General features: G+C 36.2%; 11 protein-coding genes across 11 annotated transcripts; 6 read left to right on the forward strand and 5 right to left on the reverse strand.

Annotated features, from left to right (window-relative positions):
* Positions 1 to 375: 375 nt before the first annotated feature.
* Positions 376 to 699, forward strand: ICY1 (Icy1p; the record flags this gene model as incomplete). Its single annotated transcript, XM_003955243.1, has 1 exon — positions 376 to 699. The coding sequence occupies one exon, from the start codon at positions 376 to 378 to the stop codon at positions 697 to 699; it is 324 nt and encodes a 107-aa protein (XP_003955292.1).
* Positions 700 to 1243: 544 nt separating this feature from the next.
* KAFR0A07240 (uncharacterized protein) lies at positions 1244 to 4531 on the forward strand (the record flags this gene model as incomplete). Its single annotated transcript, XM_003955244.1, has 1 exon — positions 1244 to 4531. The coding sequence occupies one exon, from the start codon at positions 1244 to 1246 to the stop codon at positions 4529 to 4531; it is 3288 nt and encodes a 1095-aa protein (XP_003955293.1).
* Positions 4532 to 4680: 149 nt separating this feature from the next.
* KAFR0A07250 (uncharacterized protein) lies at positions 4681 to 6486 on the reverse strand (the record flags this gene model as incomplete). The annotated part of the gene is made up of 1 exon (XM_003955245.1): positions 4681 to 6486. The coding sequence occupies one exon, from the start codon at positions 6484 to 6486 to the stop codon at positions 4681 to 4683; it is 1806 nt and encodes a 601-aa protein (XP_003955294.1).
* A 968-nt stretch (positions 6487 to 7454) lies between these two features.
* On the forward strand, positions 7455 to 9203 carry KAFR0A07260 (Zn(II)2Cys6 transcription factor; the record flags this gene model as incomplete). Its single annotated transcript, XM_003955246.1, has 1 exon — positions 7455 to 9203. The coding sequence occupies one exon, from the start codon at positions 7455 to 7457 to the stop codon at positions 9201 to 9203; it is 1749 nt and encodes a 582-aa protein (XP_003955295.1).
* A 508-nt stretch (positions 9204 to 9711) lies between these two features.
* On the reverse strand, positions 9712 to 10992 carry KAFR0A07270 (uncharacterized protein; the record flags this gene model as incomplete). The annotated part of the gene is made up of 1 exon (XM_003955247.1): positions 9712 to 10992. One exon carries the CDS (start codon positions 10990 to 10992, stop codon positions 9712 to 9714), a length of 1281 nt encoding a protein of 426 aa, XP_003955296.1.
* A 908-nt stretch (positions 10993 to 11900) lies between these two features.
* ASI2 (Asi2p) lies at positions 11901 to 12641 on the reverse strand (the record flags this gene model as incomplete). Its single annotated transcript, XM_003955248.1, has 1 exon — positions 11901 to 12641. The coding sequence occupies one exon, from the start codon at positions 12639 to 12641 to the stop codon at positions 11901 to 11903; it is 741 nt and encodes a 246-aa protein (XP_003955297.1).
* A 191-nt stretch (positions 12642 to 12832) lies between these two features.
* Positions 12833 to 13366, forward strand: PGA1 (Pga1p; the record flags this gene model as incomplete). Its single annotated transcript, XM_003955249.1, has 1 exon — positions 12833 to 13366. The coding sequence occupies one exon, from the start codon at positions 12833 to 12835 to the stop codon at positions 13364 to 13366; it is 534 nt and encodes a 177-aa protein (XP_003955298.1).
* Positions 13367 to 13378: 12 nt separating this feature from the next.
* NSG2 (Nsg2p) lies at positions 13379 to 14065 on the reverse strand (the record flags this gene model as incomplete). The annotated part of the gene is made up of 1 exon (XM_003955250.1): positions 13379 to 14065. One exon carries the CDS (start codon positions 14063 to 14065, stop codon positions 13379 to 13381), a length of 687 nt encoding a protein of 228 aa, XP_003955299.1.
* A 706-nt stretch (positions 14066 to 14771) lies between these two features.
* On the forward strand, positions 14772 to 15521 carry CUZ1 (Cuz1p; the record flags this gene model as incomplete). Its single annotated transcript, XM_003955251.1, has 1 exon — positions 14772 to 15521. The coding sequence occupies one exon, from the start codon at positions 14772 to 14774 to the stop codon at positions 15519 to 15521; it is 750 nt and encodes a 249-aa protein (XP_003955300.1).
* An 83-nt stretch (positions 15522 to 15604) lies between these two features.
* YCK2 (serine/threonine protein kinase YCK2) lies at positions 15605 to 17074 on the reverse strand (the record flags this gene model as incomplete). Its single annotated transcript, XM_003955252.1, has 1 exon — positions 15605 to 17074. One exon carries the CDS (start codon positions 17072 to 17074, stop codon positions 15605 to 15607), a length of 1470 nt encoding a protein of 489 aa, XP_003955301.1.
* A 546-nt stretch (positions 17075 to 17620) lies between these two features.
* Positions 17621 to 18667, forward strand: AAH1 (adenine deaminase; the record flags this gene model as incomplete). The annotated part of the gene is made up of 1 exon (XM_003955253.1): positions 17621 to 18667. The coding sequence occupies one exon, from the start codon at positions 17621 to 17623 to the stop codon at positions 18665 to 18667; it is 1047 nt and encodes a 348-aa protein (XP_003955302.1).
* Positions 18668 to 18797: the final 130 nt, after the last annotated feature.

The raw sequence follows: 18797 nt of genomic DNA on the forward strand, positions 1-18797 counted from the left end.
TCAAGGCACACGAACGAAAAATTGTGGGAAATTCTCTCTCTCTTGACTCTTGTGAGTGGGAAAACATCTTATGTGTGATCAGCATGTAAGAAGAAAAAAATTTTCTATTCTCAGGCACTCACCATCATCACCATTGTGACCGCTCGTAGGCAACGTGTAAATATGTACATAACGTATATAAATAATATCAAACTTTCTCTTTCAAATTGTACTTGTTGCCTTCGATTCAATTACATGCCAATTCAACTGCTATAGTTTCTATTTCTTCTGTTCCTTATAATTTTCTCTATTCCCAAAATCAATTGCATGCAAATATAGCATAATAAGACACCCCATACTGTATCTATCTGCTACCCTCCATCACATAAGTAGCTAATGTCACTCTCAATTGAAACTCTCTCATTTCATGAGGACGTCGTCTTTCCTTTATCTTTTGTCCACAGCAATCTGGAACGCCCAGTACTGCAAGACTCTGCCACGCCAAGGACAGAAGAATTATCGTCCATTATAAACTCTCCACTCAATACTGATGCAATTCCCGACGTGGATGCGGAAATCATTTCAAATAATAACTACACATACACTAGTACGACGACCTCTCAAAGTAGCTACGCACCATCATCGTCCGAATCATTCACAGAATTATACTACGCTAACGTAGCACAACAAAACTACAGACTCTGGCTTTCAAAATTCTAACGGACACCACACCACCCCATATGCATTGACTAGTATATATACAGCATATATATATTGTAATTAACGATCCTCTATCATTCTTTATGTCTTCTATCTGTTCGTATTCTCGGACTTTCTCAACTTTGCAAAATCTTCATTTTCCAACCGGTAAATCGCTCGTACTGAAGAAGACATTCATAATCCTCGTTTCTTGCCGACAGGGATGTGGAGTTCGTTTGAATGAACTCTCTCTCTCTTTCTTTTTCCATCCCCCTATATCAGCTTTCGGTATTACAAACACACCAAAAATATTCATTTCTGTTTATTAATAGGTCAATTCTCCTCTAAGACTATCTTTTTTTTTCTTCTCCCAACAAAAATCCATAACACTTCCAATATGGGAAATTGTCATATCCCTTGAAAAAGAAAAATTTTTAGACACCTTCCAGATCTCGAGTATATATATATATATATATATCTATTCCGTGTATAACTTTCAATAATCATCTATCAATTATTCATCTTCTTCCATAATCAGAAATTACGGTATCCCGATTTTGTAATAATGAATAAGCTAAGAAATGAATTAGTTGATTCTACCGCTGAAGAGAAAAGATTGCATGAAAATGAAACAAAGGAAAAATATTGGTATAAATGGGGACCCTACTTAAGTGAAAGAAGTTGGGCCACAGTCCGTGAAGATTACTCTTACAATGGTGATGCGTGGTCTCATTTCCCCTTTGAACATGCTAATGCTCGCGTATTTAGATGGGGTGAAGATGGGCTATTTGGTGTATCCGATAATAAACAATTAATATGTTTAAATCTTGCCCTTTGGAATGGTAAAGATTCACGCTTGAAAGAAAGACTGTTTGGTTTAACTGGTCCGCAAGGTAATCATGGTGAAGATGTGAAAGAATTGTATTATTATTTGGATAATACCCCAACTCATTCCTATATGAAAGCATTATACAAATACCCTTTCAAAAATCCATATCCATACGAAGAATTAGTTCAAGAAAATGGTAAAAGAGGTTATCAAGACAAAGAATTTGAAATTTATGACATTAACGGCATGTATAGAGATAAAGAAACTCAGGATAATTGTTATTTTGACGTCTTTTTCGAAATGGCAAAGGATTCTGAAAATCCAAATGATTTAAATTTTAGAATTACTGCCCATAATAGAAGTTCCACGGATTCAGGTGAATTATATATTGCTCCACAGATTTTTTTCAGAAATACTTGGGCTTGGGATGGTTCTATAAGAAATGATAAACCTCATTTAGAAAGGGACAAAATTTTAGAAAATTTAATCAATGTCACACATAAAAAATATGGAACCCGTCAAATTGTATTTCAACCATCGCCTGGAGGATTTGGTGATGATGATGTTAATGATGCAGAAGATATTGATCCAGTACTATTATTCACTGAAAATGAATCAAATTTAGTTAAATTGTTTGGTGAAAAGGAAAATCCTGCAAAATATACAAAAGATGCATTTGAAGAATTTTTGGTTCATGGTAACGAAGATGCTGTAAACCCAGAAAATAAAGGCTCTAAAGCATGTGCCGTATACCATTTCAAAAATATACCTCCAAACGAATATGTGACAGTAAGATACAAATTCACTAATGATCCTTCAAATAATATTTATCCAGCACAAGATGTGGCAGTTGTAGATGAAGAAGTTTTTGACCAAGTCTTCGAAAGTCGTGAAGCCGATGCTGATAATTTTTACTGGAGAGTAACTCCTTTACCAATCAGTGACGAACTGAGAAATGTTCAAAGACAAGCGTTCGCAGGGCTGTTGTGGACAAAGCAATTTTATAATTTTATTTACGATAATTGGTACAATGGGGATAAAGATATTAAACCAAGACCACCTCCAAATAGAGCTAATGGACGAAATAGAGCATGGAAGCATCTTTATATTGATGATATATTATCCATGCCCGATAAGTGGGAATATCCCTTCTTTGCCTCCTGGGATAGTGCATTTCATTGTATTCCATTGGCAATGATTGATCCAGCCTTTGCTAAGAAACAATTGGATTTGTTGACAAGGGAGTGGTATATGCATCCAAATGGACAAATTCCAGCCTACGAGTGGAATTTCAATGATGTTAATCCGCCGGTTCATGCTTGGGCAGTTTATCGTGTGTTTAAGATTGAAAGAAATATTTACAACCGTGAAGATCGCCTCTTTTTAGAGAGTGTCTTCCAAAAATTGTTATTGAATTTCACTTGGTGGGTCAATAGAAAGGATACGCATGGCAAGAACGTCTTTGAAGGTGGCTTCTTAGGCTTAGATAACATTGGTATATTCAACAGATCGGAGCCTTTGCCTACGGGTGGTGTTCTGGAACAAGCAGATTCTACAGGTTGGATGGCATTCTTCTGCCTACAAATGTTGAACATAGCTCTAGAGTTGGCTAAAGAAAATCCAACTTACGAAGCTATTGCATCAAAGTTCTTTGAACATTTTATTTTAATCAGTGATTCGATGTCGTATGAATATGAATACAGTGAAGTAGATGAAGAAGGTAAAAAGATTATCAAACAGAATTTGTGGAATGAGGATGATGAATTTTACTATGACGCTATCGCTTGGGGAGAGGATAACAAACAACAATTACCTATCAGATCCTTAGTTGGGTTAATTCCACTTTACGCTTCTATGACTCTTGAACCAAGTGTGATTGCTCAATTCCCACGTTTCAAGAAAAGAGTGGACTGGTTTATTAATAATCGTGCAGAGATTTTTGACAGAAATGTGGCGTCGATGTCAAAGAAAGGTGTCGGTGAAAGATTACTTATGTCATTGGTCTCTAAAGATAGATTAGAAGCTATCTTAAGAAGATTATTAGATGAATCTGAGTTTTTATCAGATTACGGTATTAGATCGATGTCAAAACATCATGAAAAATACCCCTTCGAAATGGATGTTCATGGCAATAAATATACTGTAAGTTATTTATCTGGTGAATCTGACTCCGGTATGTTTGGTGGTAACTCAAATTGGAGAGGACCAATATGGTTCCCAACCACTTTCTTAATCGTCGAAGCACTACAAAGATTTTACCTATATTACGGCTCTTCATTTAAAGTGGAGTGTCCTAGAGGTTCAGGTAGTTATTTGAACCTCGCGGAAATTGCAGAAGAAATCTGTTATCGTATGATACATCTGTTTGTGCCAGATAACAATGGTGAAAGAGCTATTTATTATGGAAAATCATCCAACTTCTTATCCACTGATCCATATTTCAGAAATTATGTGACATTTTACGAATACTTCGATGGTGATACAGGAAGAGGACTTGGTGCATCTCATCAATGTGGATGGACAGCTCTTGTTGCCAAATGGATCAGCGATGTTGGATTATCTTGTGTAAGATTGCCTCGTACGCCAAGATCCTCAATTTCAGCTTCTGCTGTTACTGAAAGTAGTGCTATAAGCTCAGCTCCACTGACTGGCGACGGTACCGTTAGAAGATGGGTTAGACGTAAGAGCGCTAGGTCGGTTGTAAGCTACACGGCTAATGTTCTAGAATTATCAGAAGAAGAAAAGCATCACCATAGAATTGGTGGTACCAGTCTCGGTTTAACCCCCAGAGCAAGTATAACAAGCGAAAAGGCAAGGGAAATTCTGGCAGCACAAGAAGAACAATTGAAAAGTAAGGAAGATAAATATACTGAAGACCTGGAAAATGAGGGGAGAGATGATGAGCAAGGTATTGAAAATAAATTCGAATCGAAAATCATCAATAAATTAAAAGACAAGATGAAAAAAATGTCTTTTGGCAGCAAAACGTCTTTAGATGAGGAAAACAATGATGATGGTAAATAGTCATGTAGATTTTATAGAAAAAAAAAAAAAAAGGTAGCATCGTTGTGTATATTTAGAGTATTTTAAGTATTTCGTAATAAAAATTTGGTTGTTCAAAATAATCTATAAATAAAAACCTCTTGAGCCATAAATATATACTTGTGTACCGGTTAAAATCCCTCCGCCCCATTAAAGCCATTGAATCCGGTCAGCAAAAATATATTAAAGTATTTTCTTTTCGAGATTTCATTACAATGGTTCCATGCGGAGGTTAATCTACCATCGATACAGGACCCACTCATATAGAAATTATCAGCACCAGAGCCATCAAACATATGAGCAAATGCATCTTGCAATATAGTTAATTTCATATCATCAACTGAGCCATATTCTTTATTTATATATTCCAATAAGTATGGGTCGTTCTTAATCAAATCATTGATTTTCAAAAGCGTCTGGTCAAATGGTATCAAAATACTCGGAATTTGAGTATATTTGTCTAGGAAAAATAGGGCATTTGGAACAGCATCATCACCCAAATGGACAACAGAAGAGCCCACCCAAGTCTCCGTCTTGGAACGACACTCAGATAAAATTTTGTGCATTTCTTTGTATATGCTTGGGCAGGCTTTAATACGATTCAAGCCCTGATCCGTTGATGCAAGTCTATATTGTGAGCCATCAAATAAGTCAGAATCAGCAATATACCAAAGACGGACCATTTCTCTTTGTATGACAGACCATAAAGTTAATGACTGCTGTACGTAGTGCCATTGTCTTTCATGGTCATGTGTAAGTCTCGCACCGTCCCTTCCATACTGAATCCCGATAGAATATTTGCCCGCAATCTCTGGTTGATGGAACACTTCTAGTCTTTCTAACATTCTCATAACTGGTTTTCTATTCATATTAACATAAGCGTTATAATCACCAATGGAGTACAAAACTTGACGAATATCTTCTTTGGAGTAAGACTTGTCGCTATATTTTGAGGCGATATTTTCGATAGCGTTTTCTTTTTGCTTGATTAATCTACTGATTTGAGTTCTAGTCCTTCCAACGGGAGAGATATGAGAAGTTGCATATAAAGTGAGTCTATCATTAAAAAGTCCTTTAGCCTTTTCAGCTCCCTCTCTAGAAGATAAAAATGAATCTACTGTCTTGATTGGTTTGAATAAGTGGAATTCCATGTTGTCTTCGATCTGTGGTAAGCGAGAATCCATGACCATATAACACAATTTCCCATATGTATCTCTCATTCTTTCAGGATTCATAATTTTGTAACGTCTCCCAATTTCGAAAACATCTTGAAACCATTTGGCATTATCAGAGAAGTTTTTCATCTCTAATAACTTTTTGCCCACTTTGATATCAGACGCAATGACAAGACCAGTTAAGACTGAGCACACTTCTCTTAGTTGTTCTACTATTCTTCTAGACTTGGATTTGTAGGATAAGATATCAACTCTGTCGGTATATTCCGAGACTTTTAAAGCAGCTTCTAATAGACGCAACAAATGTCTTTCTTCATGGGTTAATCTCATGGGGATGAATGCAGAGTTGTCTTTCAAAAGCTTCAAAAGTCTTTCATCCACTGAATCAACGGTCTTTCTCATTGGAGGATCCTCACTTTCTAGATTATCACTTGGTTTGTCATTTGTAGCATCTTGTATTTGTTGCTGTGCAATTTCATTCTCAGGTAGTGATTCGTCCTTTTGTGATAACTTGACATACTCGTGCAAACGACGTTTACCACCTCTATGAATCATTTCAAAACAGACCACGCAAAACTGTTCATCGCAATCTTTACAAATGATCTCAGTTTTCATATCTTTACATTCGATACACAACGATGGATCGATTACTTCATCTCCATCTTGGTTTTCCTCGATATCTGCATGTATTAAGTCTTCTTCATCGCTATTTTCAACATATTCTGAGTCTAGAATATCTTTTAACGATCTTTTAGGACTCATCTTGAACCACTTAACTGTAATAGACTGTCGATTCAACTAATATCACTAATATAGAGCATTCGCATCTCACAAAACTTTTTTTTTCACCTCGAGTACAACAATGAGTATTTTCCGAAGGGCACATATGTAGCCAAGAAGTAAGATTTGTAGTAGTGAGTGAGCTCAAGTTTAGGGCTTTTATTGGAAGAGTGCTTGCCAATGGAGGGCATATGGCATTAGATGTATCTGTCAGCCGCTGTGTAAACTACATGCAAACATAAACGTTATGTCGGTTTAGAGGGCGGCTCTAGTGCTTGGGACCCTTTAATCCTATTGCAAGAGAGTTCAAATCGCTTTAGAATGAGTAAGCTGAGCTATGAGTGCAAGTAAAAATTTTAGTAGACAACTAGGTATCTAATAAGAGGGTATATGGGGTTGATACCAATATTTTACTCGAGCAGATATTAGAACATAACCTTCAGGATACTTTATGGCCGCGGATATATCAACTATTCAGCATAATACCATGTATGAATAGCTCTTGTCTGAGAGGATTTGGGGTTGTTCTTAGTTTCCCTATATGTTTTCAGAACACATTATAATTCATGGTGGTGCTACGTATCTCATTGAGAATAGCATTCAAGAGGGGACTTTATGTTTCCCAGATCTGGTGGAAGTGGCCGGCTTAACGTCTCAATTGCATAGATCGCATGGATTACTATTATTATTGCTATTTTTGGCTTCGAGTGACACTTTTCAAATGTGCCAAAAGTTGTCGGACCGAGCCACAGAAAGTTTCGGACCGAATCACGACGTTGTATTTCTTAAGAGATGGATTATTTAAGAATATGATGTTGATCATTACATTTATTGTGTGAACCTTGGTGGAATCAAGCTTATTAAAAGTAATAGTACATCTTTATTCAATGGTTCAGGTTCGTTTTACATAGATGGTGATATATCTGTAAGTCAAGGAAAAAACAATCAAGATGACAGAATCAGTACGGAAAATTACAAGAAGAAGAACCGGATGCAGGCGTTGCAAAAAGTCTAAAATTAGATGTGATGAGACAAAGCCTAAGTGTCTTGTGTGTCAGAAAAAGAACTTTGCTGACTGCGATTACACAATTGATTTGAAATGGGGAGGAAGGCCTTTTAGAAATTTAGAAAAATGTAAAGCTGTGGCACTTCCAAATACCGAAGTTAGAGATGGCGTTGTGATAATAAAAAATGGGTGTTCTGAAAGTTACAAACCTAAGAAGTCTGTTATTCGGGAAACTGCTCAGAAAGATATTTCTCTTGGTATAGAAAAAGTTCATCATGAAATACTTAATAGAAAACACAGAATTAGATCAATAAAAAAGCAAGAATTGTCTAATTCTATCAGACAGATAAGATATATCGACCAACGCCTGGATCCAAAATCATCATTGTTGAATTTCACAGACTTATCTCCATCAAGTACTCAGTCTGTGTCTTTGAAGAAACAATACAAATGTCATGGTTCGTTCAAATTCTTTTCTGAAGAAAGTCGCTTTTTATTTTCTGCTACTTCGAAATCCAAACCCATTAAACATTCATTCAGCGATTACCTCCTTGACGCTTCTTTTCGTTGTAGCACGTTGTTAAACTTAGCTCTAGCATTTGCATCAATTCATGAAAGTAGAAGACTTAACCATGAGAGTTTTTATTTGGATGAACAGCTCTTTACCAAAAACCAAAAGTTCACTGAATTTTCAAAGCTATCTCAATCCCCAGACGTAAAGAAAGTTTTGTTGCCAAGCCACAAGATGGATAGTATAAGTGCAGTGCCGTTACTTGACAAGATAAGAGAAGATATTTCCGGTAATAAAATTTCTGCACCTCATAAAGTCGCAAGCAATATTATTTTGGCAACATGCGAAACTCTCTTTTCAGTCACCTATTTATACTGGAGAGAATATTTGACAGATATCTCCTGTGTTGTTGTTGACTTATGTATTGACAGCAGTATACCAGGAAGTCAGACAGATGTGGTATTAAATCTTTTGAATCGTTACATTCGATGCCTCGTCGTAACCTCCATGACTTCGTACCGACAAATTGAAATTAAGAACCAATGTGTCAGTTTTATTGATAATTATATTAAAAATATTACAACTTCTTTGGATGCAACGGAAAATCAGCAGATTGACTCCGACCTAGGTTTTGATACAAAGATATTGTCACTTACATATAACCTCACAAAACTACTACGTTTATATGACAGAGAAGATGGATTATCTGATGAAGTCTTCCGAAAAGTTGTTGAACTAGATTATGAGTTAGATGCACATTTAGGCAAATTAGAAAAAGAACATTATTTACATGAAGATGAGATATTGTCAGCCACGAACCAGATATTTGGCCTCACTGGTTCCTTACAAACAAAAAGAAGGACTCTTTATCTATGCAATGATAGTAAAGCAGTGGATGATATCCTGCTTAAAGTTACAGCTGTCATTGAAGCATGCATTCCAGCAGATTCATCAATGCTGCCGTCGATATTACCATGCTTGTTTTGTTGCGGTTGTGAGTTGTTAAGTGATACAACCAAATCATATAGAGACGTATATCTCGAGAGACTTGAGTCTATATCAAAGATGGGAGTATGTGGTGCAATAATTGCTAAAGAAATCATGAAAAGGTGTTGGCAAGAGGGAAGGAGTTGGTGGTCCATAGAAGAGGAGTATGGACTAGATATAGCATTAATTATATAAGCCTTCTAGCGTATGGTTCCCTACTTCACTTGGTCGTCTAGTCATTTAATAACGGCAAGCTTTTATTCATAGAGTCGTATGTGTTGTATGGGTGTATATTGCCAAAATTATGGCGATATTTTGGATGCATAGAAATGATAAACCGTTTGCCTCAATTAGAAAGGACTCTTCGTTTCAGCTAAGCTCAAGGATCTTGCGACAAATAGCATGGACAAAACTAATACGAAGGGCCCAAAAGTACATAAACTAGGATACACCGGAATTAGCGTGTTAGCTTTAATAAAAGTCTTGGTGATATTGGTAGTGCTGGGTTCGTTAATAACACTAAGCATACCTTACACACGGAAACTTCTGAATGAAAACATAGATGAACATATACCGAAGATTAGTAAGTCTCTATATGATGTAGATGATTTTAATGTTGCAGATGTGAATCGCCTAGTCTCATTCATCGTAATATGTGTATGTATATGTGTACCGTTCTGGATATGAATATAGATTTAATTACTTAGGTGCCGTTATATAATTGATTCCAAGTATCAAAAACTTTTGAATTTGAGTTCACTAGTCCATTTTGCGTTACAATGTAATAGCTCAAATAATGGTTTTTATCATTTCGTACCTGATTATTTGTTTGGTAATTTGGAGGCGAGACTTTTACGGTGACAATTTTACCAAACCAACGATAACGCTCACTGAATGGTTTGATACAACGTAATTGTTGGTCTATTTGCTTCTTCTGTGGTAGTATTCTATAAGATGGATTCCACTTTTTCACAGAATGTGATGATTCTCCTGAATCCTGCGAGGATAGGGTGGCATTATCATCAAATTCTTCTTCCTCATTGTCAAGTTCTTCTTCATCTTCATAAGATTGAGTCAAATCCTCAATTTCACGTCGGTGTTGATTTTGAAGGGGTATTTCTAGTTTCGTACCAAATATTTTCCTGACACTTTTCATAAATTTATTACTAGATTCATCAGCGTAAGCACGAACCTTCTTCTTTCTTCTTCTTCTAGGAACAATTCTATAATTAGGAATCTCTCTTATTGATAAATCCAATGAAACGGCTATACCTGTGTGAATGTATCTGTACCATTTGATCATGTCCGGCAGGTCCTTGAATTCTATAAGAAACTGCTGGTTTTCTAACCTGCAACGTAGGGTATGTTTTTTACGAAATGTATCATTTACCGTACTACCAATTTTACCAAACTGTAATGTAAATGATCTGAACAAATTAGAATCCCTAAAATATCGTTTCAGTTCTTTTGTTGAAACGTCTAAATTTTTGGGTATACTATAAAGATTTAACTGCGTTGAATTCAGTTCCAATAAACAGTCCTTGGTTTTATTGCCAAAACTTGAGATAAGTCTGTCATAAGGAGATTGAAACTCAAGTTTTACTTTAACTTTTGCGAATTTATGTATTGTGGCCTCATAGCTTGGAGGTTTATCATCTTGGGAGTATGGTTCGAAGGTATCGAAAACTGGTATCCTCAAATTCAGTCTATTCAGTGGATTAACTTCATCATAGCTTGGAGGAATGCATGGGAGAGGATCTACGTATTGTAGAAATTGAAGTTTCGAGTCAACGACAGTTTCACTTGGTAAAGAGGTAGTTGAAGATGATGAAGTAGAGGATGAGCGGGAAATTGATAAAGACGAAGGAATTGAAGATTCAGTAGAAGTCTGGTACAGTAGGGACGAATCTGGAGTCTTAGATTTACCTATTACAGGAAAATAAACATCATTTTGCATGAAAGCCATGGATGACGCACTGTGCATAGAATAGTATCTGCTGAATTTTGGTAAATAACGATGGTATTATATAGTTTCAATCTTAAGCTACAGTTTGTCAAGAACGTGATGTGTTCATCACGATGCTAGTTATATTTGAATATTTTTATATACGTACACAGGATCGAGAATTTACAGAATGTTTTGTAACTGCCGAGAAATAAATTGTAGTACTATCTGCATACCGATCTCTAATGGTGTGATGTTTCTTATTAACCCCAGCCAAAGAGGGACTCGCGGAAGTACTAGTCAATCTTCGAGGAGAAGAATAGTGTCATTTCCTGCGGTATCACAAATGGGAATATATTGCGGTATGTCATTCGAGAATAACGTATGTTTCTTTTCATGCAGGATCTGTGGGGTAGAAAGAAAGAATTTCCGCAGTCTAAGAATCAGGAGAAGTATGGATATTTCATCCGTAGTCGATTCCCCGAGGATTCGCTGCAGTTCGATTTCTGTGGGGGGAACCGAGGAGCGAAAGGAGACGTCTGGAGTAAATAGCCCGCGCGAACACTGAATAATTCAATCCTACATCATCGTAATGTTGTTTCAGACGAATACTTAAACCACGTTTCTCCCTTGCTGTTGTCGATGTTGAGCTACTATTGCCGTAGATCAAATGTCATGGCTTCCCAGTGGGACTACGGTACAACCGCTCCCATCTGAAACTTCCCCTACCGTCCACTCGGATTCCTCTCCTCCGCAAATTTATCCAATTTTCACTTCTTTCACTGTACGATTGGAAAAAAAGCATTGAATATATAAAAAGTAATATATACTATTTTAATGTGAAATGTGCGTATGCAGTGGTTGTGATATTACATATGGATGTGTACCCGCTTGGATATGTGTTCAGGCGGAGGGAGAAGGAGCACCTTGTGTCTTGATAATCCGTACTAATTGTCAGTGACAAAGTTTTGCTTAAATATCTTGGATACTTCCTTGTATCTTCTATTAATGGCAATAGTAAAGCATAAAACAAAGAAAAAGCCACTGACAATAAGATAAATGGTACCTCCAAACCCATAAATGCAGTATATGATTGTCGTCAGTGATTTAATGAGGCCGAAATGGATTATTCTTATCGATACATTCTTCCACTTGGTATCTAGTAAATTGCTATTTTCAACAAATCTAATTATATTCATGAAATTGTATAATACGATGTTATGGAATTTGCCCAATAATCCAAATTTATTTTGCAAATCGAAATTTAATGAATTGAAATAGACAAAATATGTGTAAATTTCATTGATGAAGTCGTTATTATGAGATAATGTCATGGAGTTGAACCCACTCCTTATTATGTTATATATTGAAAATGGGAATAGCAGTATCATGATGAAATAGTCTAGCAACAGTAGGTTTCTTACTAATGATCTTAAGTAATTTGTTCTTCTGTTGGCAAATATAGGTAACCCTCTTTCATTGGGTCCATTTCCTCTTGTGGGTGGTATTTCATGTTCTAGAGAATGTATAATTGTGCTTATTGTATTTCTTATCTCCTGAGGTGACGGTGACGGTGGTGGCATCGGTGTTGCCGTTCTAGACGTACTTGTTGTTTCGTTATTCGTTTCCTGTAACGTAAGGTACTCCTCATAGAGTAACTCATCATCCTGTGGATCATTTCCAGACATTATTGTCAATTCTGTACCTACTGCAGAGTAAATAAAAACACCCTTTATCGATAACTATCTGTGATGTGGACCCTTCGTGATCTATGCGTTTTTCTCTAGTAATGATTCTTTTTTTTCTCTTCTTATATAATAATATTTCACCAATTAGTTGAGATGAGCCGATAGCATTTAACAAGCATCAAAGAGCAGACATGAACATATCGCATCTACTGCTCTCCATTCTTTTATTCTTTAGGAACTATGTCCTTTGTAATACAGAAACTTTTCAAATAAAGCCCACAAGATACAATTCCTACAGTGATAATGAACTTTTAGATTTCGATGGTGCTGCAACCATTGATTTCAATAATCGATCACGCATAACTCAGCTTGAGCTGTTCCAGGTTGATCACGGCCTGTATACTACATCGATTGAAATCACAAATGTCAAGAGAAGTGTGATGTACTATTTCAAGATTTGTTGGAGTGCGATTAAGCCGGTTGAATTTACAAAATTTGATTGGAAATTGACTAAGAACAATTCATTAAAACTTTACATTGAATTCGTTTCAGATTCGTATCCTACCGTAGATGACTATTCCATTCCAATAAACATATCCATAGAAAAGACGCCGATGCCAACGGATTTGTTGATTATTGTGGGTTATCTAATCTCGATGGTGGCTCTAATACTCTTCATAAACTATAGATTTATCAACTTTTATAAATTTTTCATACATATCTAACATCTATTTAATTTACCTAAATAAATATCTGCCAATTTTGCCAAATATAATCAATCCAAGAAAATAGAAATCTATCAAGTAAATAACTTCAGACCATTCATTGCTTACACTATAATGATATAGCCCAGTTAAGTACGATAAAAATGACGAAATTATAAATAGGGAAGGGGTTCCATCAAAAAACAACCATAGTATAAAATTCAACAAAAACCATGCAATGGAGCCTTGCAATGAAGAAGTCCATTGAATCTTTCTAACACCAAATATAACACCCAACATTGCATTACAAATTCTAAAAATCTTGACTAAATCATTCTCACAGGTATTCAATCCCAGCAACCAATCAATTAGTGGAGTAATCAAACCACAGAAGATGCCTTCAAGTGAGTTGGTCAGGATTGAATTACTTTGCTCATTTCTATAGAATGAAATCTTGTAATCGTGTAGATTAGCTAGGAGCGAACTGTAGATATTACCCATTAGGGCAAATATTATGACATTGCTTACAATCTTATTGAATTTACCTACCTTGCTCTTGTACTTAAACTTAGCCTTATCCCTGTTAGCTATATCTTTATTATCAGCTTTTTGCAAAACAGCGAATGACTCTTCTGGACTCACTATATTCTCGTCATACAACGAATAGAGCTGTGGTTTTGTCAAATTAGCAATAGATTCACTAGGCTCGTTCAGTGGCATAGTCAAACAGTGCTTTTGTTATATGTTTGTCTGGTCTATGTAGAACAAGTTTGTAAGGAAGTTCAGCTTATTATTTCGAATTTTCCATCCTATATTCTATCTCCTGTTCTCTGTACGTACTGCTAAAATGCGATAAAATGTTACATATCGTAAATCCACCTCTATTCTCAAGCGAGTGGTTCGTTCTTAAAATACGAGCAAGACTCATGTATCTGCGTAAGAGGTCCTCTACTGCAAGGTGTAATATGTTCATAAGTAGTAAATATAAATACGTGTGACATACAGCACTTACTGTTACTTGGCTTTTTTGAAGATGGTCTCAATTCAATGGCACGGACCTTCTTTCCACTGGAGCAAACTATTGGCAGACGTTAGTTCAGGTACCACCACTACCACCCTCTCATCATCACGTGCGGTAACGGAGTAATGCCAACAATGGCCCTGTTCTCTTCGTCTCTTGATTTCACTTAGTAATATTGCTGATTCACTTCGAAACTTATAACCCGTGCGGCGGGGTGACACCCTCTTCCAGAATATTCCATAAAACTGGATTTAAGCAGTATTACAAAGAGTGAATGATTAGTTGCTGTTACTAAGCACAGAGCATCGCACGAATATATATTAAGAAAGAATAAGTTCCTAATAACACAACACTCATCATTTTTGCATTCTTCATAACAATATAAAAAATAAAATACCAATAAAAATGTCTTCGACTAGCGTTGAAAAGGAAACAGGGATGTTAGATGTCGGCACCCACTGTGAATTTTGTAGGCAGCTAGATTTTCTACCGTTTCATTGCTCATTCTGTAACAAGGACTTCTGTTCGAGCCACAGGACCAAGGAATCACATTACTGTCCCTCTTTAGAGACGATTAAAAAGGATCAGCTCATTGAAAATGGAACTGTTCATAGTGGCAATAATAATGAGAAATATTTCAAGAGTTTACTTCCTGAAAAGGCACACGAAAGGATAAAACAATCTAAACAGCAACAGCAGAGTTCCAGAATAACGATAAAATCTACGTTAAACGAATCTTCATTAAATAAACTCAAAAAATTCTTCCAATCAAAGAGATCAAAACCCATCGTAAAAAGATCGAGTAATAGAGTGACTGATCTAGTGAAACTACAGAAAGCAGCACAAGGAGATTCTAAGATTCCTGTACCAAACAGAGTATACATCTATGCCAAATCGATTGACAATAATGATTCTGAGTTTAAGCCTATCTATATCAATAAGATATGGCCAATTGGGCGATCATTAGACTACATAGCGAAACAATTATCAGTGGTGAATAATAATGCAAATTCAAACACTGATCGAAACGAAAAATTATTCATTTATAAACTTAAAGATGATCAAAATTTAATTCAACTAAATACGGGTGATAGGGTTTCTTCGACGGTGAGTAATTTGGACTACATTTACTTGATTCGTGGAAACGAAATTTGATACAAAAATAATTGTTTATAATCATTTAATATGTATCTTCATATAAACATATATAATAATTTATCTCATTCCATCCTTTCGCATTAGCAGCATCCCAATCTACTGAAGAATCCTTTCCTAGTCTCTACTGAATGAATATCTAAATTATTTTGCTGTGCTTGTTGTTGTCTTTGATAATTTACATTATTGTTTTGAGCGCTATATTGCGCATGCGTGTTTTTATTAATATTATGATTGTTGATATTGACAGCGGCGGCATTTGGTACATTTTGTCTTTGATAGGCATTAAGATTATTTTGATGAGGGTGATGGTTGTGTGCCTTTTGCTCTTGTTCTAGTTCATATTTGCGTCTTGTTTGTTCCTGATATGCTTCATATGATGTTGGGTCGATATTATTTGCTTGATCTTCTAATTGTTGTTGCTGTTGCTTTTGTAAGTTTGCCTGAGCACCAGCCTGTGACTGTTTATGTCTTCTTGCCTTTTCATTTGGTGGATTTGGATGTCCATAACCATGAAGATTTGGTTTCTTATTTATCGTAAGATCCCAACCACGACCACCATTTAGCTTCATCCAGTCATATTCACCATCTGCTTCGGTATCAAGATCAGTTAAGATGGACAATAAAAGTTGTCTGTAACCTTCGTAATCTGGTGTTTCATCAAACGATAAATTTCTTACAATTTCCAAATAACGTCCAAATTGAATTGGTAATCCTTGTGCCAAATCGTAAACATTTGTCACTCGTTTCTTTTCACCAATTTTTTCATATTTTTGCTTGTTATTTGGCGCCTTGAGTCCTTGCCAAGGTAATTGGCCTCTTAAAAAATAGAAAAATACATGGCCTAGTGCCTCCATGTCGTCTCTTCTACTTTGTTCCCTTCCCAGATGTGTATTTATAGACATATAACGAGCAGTACCACTTAAGGACTTCTTTTCACGGTATGGGATATGTTGTTTCGTCTTTGGGTCTCTATATTGCTTGGCCATACCGAAATCAATCATATGAATGTCATTAGCATCTGGTTGTCCCGGTCTGCCGATGAGAAAATTATCAGGTTTAATATCTCTGTAAATAAGATCGTGAGCATGTAAATCCTCGATTAAAGTGATCATTTGTACTGCAACTTGAACTACAGTCTTAATAGAAAATCTCCTTCCACACCAATCAAACAAATCTTCTAAAGAAGGACCTAACAGATCGATAATTAGAATATTGTGTAGACCTTCTTGACCGAAATAGTACGCTTGAGGTATGCCAGGTGTTCCAGACAGAATCTTATAAGCTCTGTACTCGTCTTTTAATTGCGGGGCATCCGTCTTTCTAGGCTCGAATTTGATGGCTACAGGCATATTATTGATCATGTTAATACCTTCAAATAGCACACCGAAGGACCCCTCGCCAACTTTCTTCCCTATTTTGTAGTGCAAACCCACTATAGTAGAGGAGTCATTATAGTTATTGTTGTCATTGCCAGAAGTCATATTGCTAACTTTCTTGAAATTCTTGACGCTGGCTGAGTTAAATGTGGCTTGTTGTGGAGTAAGAGACATAAGAATACGTGTACCTATTTACAAATATGATGCTGCCAGCTTTTCAACTAGTGTCTGTTTTCCAATTTGTCCTTTTTTTGAGATCAAACAATCTGACAAGGTTAAGTGATTCGATTTATAACTCAAAGAAAAAAAAAAAACTAACTGTCAAGACGGGAAAAAAGAAAAAATCGAAAAAAAGAACCAAGACAGAGTGCGGGTAACACAGCTCTTTTTATATAAATCTATTGTATTCGTTTCAGGGTCAGGAACCAGTTGCAGTCATCAAGACGGGAAGCTCGAGGGAAAAGAGTTGTTTACACTCGTGGCAATTGAACTTGTGAGTTGATTTGTCTGTCCCGAGGAAAATTGCTCGAGGAATCGTCATTGGAAATGTGTGTATGTGTGGCTGTCGTTTCTTTTTCCAGGCCCGAGATGAGAAGAAACGCTCGTCTCGATGTGCATATATATAGTGTGTAAGATCTTGTGTTTCTGAGTTCTGTTAGGTTGCAGTGGATTTGGAGGTGTCTCGTTTTTGAAGCTGGTAGAAGTAAGTTTAATCAAACAATGGTTGTTAGTGAGGAGTTTCTAAGAAAGTTACCAAAGTGTGAACATCATTTACATATTGAAGGTACTTTGGAACCAGATTTATTGTTCCCATTAGCTGAAAGAAATGGTGTCAAATTACCTGATACTTTCCCACAGACCGTGCAAGAGTTGAATGAAAAATATAAGTCATTCGCCGATTTGCAAGATTTCTTGAACTATTACTACATTGGTACCAACGTATTAATTACTGAAGAAGATTTTTTCCAGTTGACCTGGGAATACTTTAAGAAGATTTCTAAACAATCTGTAGTCCACACTGAAATATTCTACGACCCACAATCTCACACCGATAGAGGTATCAAGCTTGCCACAGTGACAAATGGTATCAAGAGAGCTTGTGAAAAGGCAGAAAAGGAATTTGGTATTACTTCCAAGATTATCATGTGTTTGTTAAGGCACATCGAACCAGCCAAATGTCTAGAAACCATCGAGGAAGCTAAGGACTTCTTGGTCGATGGTACCATCACCGGTTTAGGCTTAGATTCTGCTGAAAAGCCCTTTCCACCACATCTTTTCGTTGAATGTTACGAAAGAGCTAGAGAGATTAACAAAGATTTGAAATTAACGGCACATGCAGGTGAGGAAGGTAGTGCTAAATATGTCAGTGATAGTTTGGATCTTCTACAAACCACTAGAGTCGATCATGGTGTTAACTCTATCCAGGATGGGGAATTGATGAAAAGATTAGCAGATGAGCAAATTATGCTCACCGTCTGTCCACTATCAAACGTCAAATTACAAGTTGTTTCTGATGTTAAAGAATTACCATTACAAAAACTTATCGATAATAATGTTCCTTTCTCATTAAACTCGGATGATCCGGCTTACTTCGGTGGTTATATCTTAGATAACTACTTACAGGTAGCAAAGAGTTTCCCTCATTGGGATTACAACGTTTGGTCACGTATCGCTAAGAACGCAATCAACGGTTCTTGGTGTGACGAAAAGAGAAAGTTTGAGCTTTTAGAAAGAGTTGACTCTGTTGTTCAGGAATTCTCAAAGTGAAGCAAAAGGTCATCAACGTAAATAAATTCTTCATAGCACTAATTTCATATATTAAATAATATCAAAGCTTTTATTTTTTTTTATTGCCTTCACCGTATTTACTACTAAGAGAGAAAAAAAATCATAGTAA

The sequence above is a fragment of the Kazachstania africana genome, chromosome 1, assembly GCF_000304475.1.
Source record: "Kazachstania africana CBS 2517 chromosome 1, complete genome".
NCBI lineage: Eukaryota > Fungi > Ascomycota > Saccharomycetes > Saccharomycetales > Saccharomycetaceae > Kazachstania > Kazachstania africana.